Below are 5,324 nucleotides of genomic sequence, written 5' to 3' on the forward strand. Positions count from 1 at the left end.
GTCAGCTGGACTTCCTTTTCCTGACACGTTGTGAAACATTATGTTTTAGGACGTTACATTCCTGTTTTTCCAAGCATGAAATCAAAGCATGGCTTTATTTAATCTTTTCCCAAAAGAGGAACTGCTATGCATTTCGACATGAACAGCTGTCAAGTTGCATGATCCGGCGCCGCCTTTCGCCCGCACCATTTTCATCGATTACCGGCATCACAGCAGCTGGAATGTGGCGTCAATTGACGCAACACAAAACGCGTCAAAGGCACAACATCATCTCCCTCTTCCCTGCCCACATCCCTCCCTCCCTCCCCCCTCCCTCCCCGAGAGCTTCTCTCCCATTCGGAGTTCCAATCGGAGAGTGTATTTATTGATCGACCCGCTGAAAGGCCCTTCTAGCATGACGCTCGTTTTGCGTTCCCTCTACCATCAAGGTTCTTCCATACATTCGGTAGTGAGGTGGCCTCCTCCTCCGCCTCCTCCTCCTCCACCTCCTAGTGCCTGGGTGGTTACAAGTGGTTCTGTGAGCACTCCAGTATCCTCAACGCCAATCATCGACCCGGTGTCGGCCCCCAAGTCAAGCGAGATTCCCTTCAGAAGCCTTGGCAGCACTTTCTCCCAGAGTTTCTCCGCCATCGATCCAAAGGATCAATACATCCTCCTGAGTCGTGAGACACTTTCGGGTATGCCGGGCAAATAATCTGTCCGAATTGTTCTTTTGGAGCATCCAAATGACCCAAATATATTTAAAAGGTTCTAACTATTCTGACCGAACGATATTTCAAATTTATTCAATTGACTATAAATACTCGTCGTCTCCGAAATCATATGAAGAGGAGCTCTCCCGACTCTTTTATTGATTTACGCGATCGAACATAAGCTGAACAAAACCCACGAACACCAACAGAGCTCCTTTGTCTTTCGGCAAGGCAAGGCCGAATAAAATACATAGGGAAGGACTTATTGTTTTAGCTATCGTTCGTACGCGGTTTCTTTCCCGTGTCATATCCAAGACTCTAACCAACTGAGACCTTGAGCCCCTACGAAGTCGGATCTGGGAACAGCTTCTTACAGGAACCCACAACTGAGTGTTGTATTGAAAAAAAGTCTCTTTTCAAGTGTTGTGATGTGAGATGTCGTCTGAAAATCATGCCTGTCAGACCAGAATTGCCAGTTACTCGCTCGTTGCCTGGTTTGGTTTTCTTGCGAAGTAGTTGAAGAGTGCCGCAGAACAGGAACCGCCTCCTCCCTTTTGGTAGCTTGGCAGAAGAAGCCAAGCCTTTCCCAGTTCTCACGGCTGCTTTGGCTAGGGCAAGATGAGCCTTTCATACTGGAGAGGAAGAGGAACGCTGCCAGGGGAACACTGCTGCGGGAACCCAACAAATGGAGGACAGATCTTCAAAGTAGTGTTGCCAGACAGGAAAAATCTGACTTGTTTTTCTTCGTGAGGCTGCCAGATGCAGTTATCGTTTTTCATGCCATACAGTACATTGTTGTTGGCCTATTCCTGTTCGTATTGAAAAAAAAGGAAAGAGGGTTTGACAAACCTGAAGGTCCTAATAAAAATAATAACAACACTATTCCTCGTGTCGCCAAACACATATTTGTAAAGTTCACTCGTTTGAAAGAGAACTTGGGACATCAATTGATGATGTTTTTACAATTTATCTCCAAGAACACTGATGAAAGCGTTCATATAGCTTAGCTTCTGGATTGTATGACCGTAATCTGTATCATGATTTTCTTTCACGTCTCATTCATGCAATAATATTCCGTCTACCTTTAATCCTCAGGAACTCTTTGCAAATACAAATTACAAGTACAATAGCTGTATTATTCATGAACAAAGTTTGGCATTTTGGCAGTTCAAAGAATTAGAACGTCAACACTATTCATTTCAGGGCGTTCTCCACGCCCTCTGCCTTGCAACGCCCTCTGTCTCGTCTAGATGTGGAGAAGTAATGGTGAATGGCTTAGAGCCAAATAAATGATTCTGCCATTTATTCCTTTGCTTTGTTTCATTCACGAAAGGCCAAATATTATTATGCTTATGTAATGTAGTACTCAGTCTCAAGACATCCCAAGGTTGAAATGAATTGGTAAAATTTCAAAAGCACGAATTGATAGCTCAAGTCATATGAACCTTTTTTTCAGATATACAGCATGTTCAAAGATTTTTAGAACTGAGCTCAATACCTATTAATGAACGTGGATGGCTTTTTTTGGGGCGGACTTCCTTACCGTTGCTGGGATTAGAATCCCAGCAATTCAGACGAGAAATTTATTCATTTTACTTAACTTTTATTTGTACATATTATTTGATCGACCAACGAATTAGAGTTGGCTGATTTGGCTAACCATTGAATGTAAGGTTGATCGGGAATTTTTGTCCAAAACTTTCCAAGTCTGACTTAACTCCTGTTACTGGATCCACGCCTACATACGCCCGGGGAATATTTGAACGCAGCAAATTGAACAATGAAGGAGCCCGAGAAAGAAGAAAGTTGGACTTCATTGTTTTAACTAGCCTAGGTTCTCGAGGGCTTGAAGGTGCTATCAAAACGCACGTTAAGCCTCCACGGTCTCTACAATTCACCCTTAATCCTGGGTCGGAACAAAGCTCATGAATGCTTTTTTTGATGTGAAATGACAAAACTAAAATTGTCAATCAATGACTTCCTTTTCACGTTATATAGTCTGTTATCTTTTACTTTTGGGCAGTTCTAGCATCGCATATCTTTCTGTTGCGTAACTAGTTGTTAGTCCCTGCTAAAGATTAAAGTTACTTAGGATAAATATAAATTTTTAAGATGGTAACGGCTTTGGCAATAATTCGAGTCGAAGTTTTCTGGATTGGTTTGTTGATACTTATCTGACTTGAAATCGGGCTCAAGGTAGCCTTGGTTTTCAAAGACGTGTCATTCCTTTCTTGTTTAGGTTAGAACCCTGTGGTGATGGTGAATGAAAGTTTTGAAGACATTGAAAGTACAGGATCATTCGAAAAAATCCATAATTGAAACAAAAAAAGATAGACAAAACATTAACCCAAATCGAAATGGGATCCCTTCTCATCCACGGGGCCCTTCGTACTGAGTGCGATCGTGGTTCAACCAAATTTCAGAAATTTTTCTCGACCCTTTCTCTTAGGTTAGAATCCTTTATACACGTTTGGGAACATTGATAGCTAAGGTCATGTGTGCATTTAGCAACAAGATGACCTGTCTCGCAAGTGTTGGCCAACGTTCTGACTTCAGTTGGGTTGAAGAGGACGATTCCATCCGCGAGTTCCAATTGCATGGAGGCCGTCATGAAGAAGTAAGGGGTGGCCGTGATGTGAGCTGAGGTGAATGAAGGTGGGCGCCTGCCATTCCTCTATTGGCAAGTGTGCTGGATCGTGTTGTTGGTATTCTTGCCCTTGTGGGAAACCGAGCAAACTTCTTCCATTGCGACAAAATACCTAGGTAGCAAACGGAGGGGAAAGCAGGAGACAGTCAAGGCACGAGTAGGAACAGGGGACGAAGATATTTCATAAAAGAAGCTGCTCAGTTAGAAAGACTCGTTTTGTTGGCAAGAAAGGAGCACAATTGGGCCTACAGCGGATTTTATATTAGATTGGATTGATACACCTGTTTTGAACCAAACGGTGCCTTTTGATTCCCCAGCCCGGGAGTGAAGAAAGAGCTGCAATTTAAAGGTGTCGTTAGCGAGATCCTTCTTCCTCTACGTGAGGTTGAGGCCTCTCTTTCTCTTCTTTTCGTTGTCTCCCACAACCACTTCAATCTCATTTGGGGCAGAAGAACATCTATAAATCGACCAGTGAACCATGTGAACCATAGACAGACATCACTTCCCTTGGAAAGAGAGAGAGAGAGAGAGTGAGAGAACCACGAGGGTTCCCAAATTATTGAAGGGAAGATGAATGGATCTCATTATACCTCTCAATTCTCCCCTAACATCTTCAGAGGCTACCTCCGTGAAAAATGAGCTTTGGTCATTCAAAGGGGCTGTTGGGCGATCTTGACGAAAGCCACACTGCCTGTTTGCTCCTCATATTGGCATTGGTATGTTAGTTAACTAGTTATCCTCGTTCTCTACTTCCTGAAAGATGACGTTAATGGATAACTGGGCCTAATTTTCCGGGAGATCATTGAGCTTGCAGAGGCAACATGCCCGTGGGTGCCCGAAGCCACAGTTTCGACATGTCCAATTCTCAAGTGCCTCGAGTCTTGTTGCAAGTGAACCCGGGTCTAGATCGCCAATTGGAACGACACCTCAGCCTGATGGATCACTTGGACAAAAAGCGACAACGAACGTGGATGTCAGAGAAGCACAATTTTAGGGATTCATTTCACAATCGCATGGACAAGCGACGCAGGATTTATCAACGACAACGTATGAAGATGGATCTGGCTGAGACTCGTAAGGTGAGTACCTACTTGCAGTTGTGAGAGACAGGGAACCAAGACGAACCAGGATCAAATTCACGTACAGATAAAAACAAAAAACGGACCTCCGCCACAACTTGGTTTCCTGAAACTTGTGATGCCAGAACAAGCAAGCACCAGCAGAGAGATAGATAGGATTAGAGACCCTGTTGGCAGAGACGTGCGAGATGAAAGTTCACGTGATCAATTTGGACCTATTTGATTGGCTGCCAATTGTCAAAGATCCGGGCAATGTTTCAAAACAAACCTCAATAGGCAGCCAGTAATTTTCTAAAGCGCTTGCACATTCGCGCATTGCACAAAAAATAAGGTTTTAGACAGGTTAAGATAACTACACTGCACTTTGGATTGAATCTACGGATCCACGAGAGTCAGAATGTCATATGACCTGAAAGTTATGTTTCAATAGCAAGCCTTAAGAAAATGAGCTCACCACATTACAACATTTTATTACAACATGTCTGTAACAATTTTGACTAAAGCTCTTCAATAGAGATAATATAATCACAATTGTTGATGCACTTTTTTCAACGCAAAGTGACATGATTCATTGAGCCAAATGAATCATCATCATCAAGTAGCTCACATATGTTAATGTTCATTTTCACTTTCTGACGAGACATTCTAGCCCTTGAAAATTGAACAATTGGAATAATATAAACATCTAGGGGACCAAAAATACAAGCAGAAGCAATACAAATACGGCTCTTAATGATTTTACTAAATTGCGTGTCTTTGAAGAGGCAGTAAGTGGTATCTTTTAAGTTTATATATTGATCTCTATATTTATATTTTCTCCAAATTGTACTTCTTTTATTACATTGCATCAAAACAAGACTTACTTGAAGACTTTGTTTTGTTCTTCTGATACTTGCCATGCTTTTT

The 5,324-nt window shown here is 42.5% G+C and overlaps 1 protein-coding gene across 1 annotated transcript in view; it reads left to right on the top strand.

Moving 5' to 3' along the window:
- Positions 1–3,526: 3,526 nt before the first annotated feature.
- Positions 3,527–5,324, top strand: part of LOC131887512 (uncharacterized) — a 6,275-nt gene continuing 4,477 nt past the window's right edge. The window contains exon 1 of the mRNA XM_059236147.1: positions 3,527–4,418. Coding sequence (XP_059092130.1) covers positions 4,161–4,418 — 258 coding nt within the window. The 5' untranslated portion in view covers positions 3,527–4,160. The remainder of the gene's footprint in view (positions 4,419–5,324) is intronic.

Source organism: Tigriopus californicus, chromosome 9 (genome assembly GCF_007210705.1).
Source record: "Tigriopus californicus strain San Diego chromosome 9, Tcal_SD_v2.1, whole genome shotgun sequence".
In the NCBI taxonomy this organism is placed as follows: domain Eukaryota; kingdom Metazoa; phylum Arthropoda; class Copepoda; order Harpacticoida; family Harpacticidae; genus Tigriopus; species Tigriopus californicus.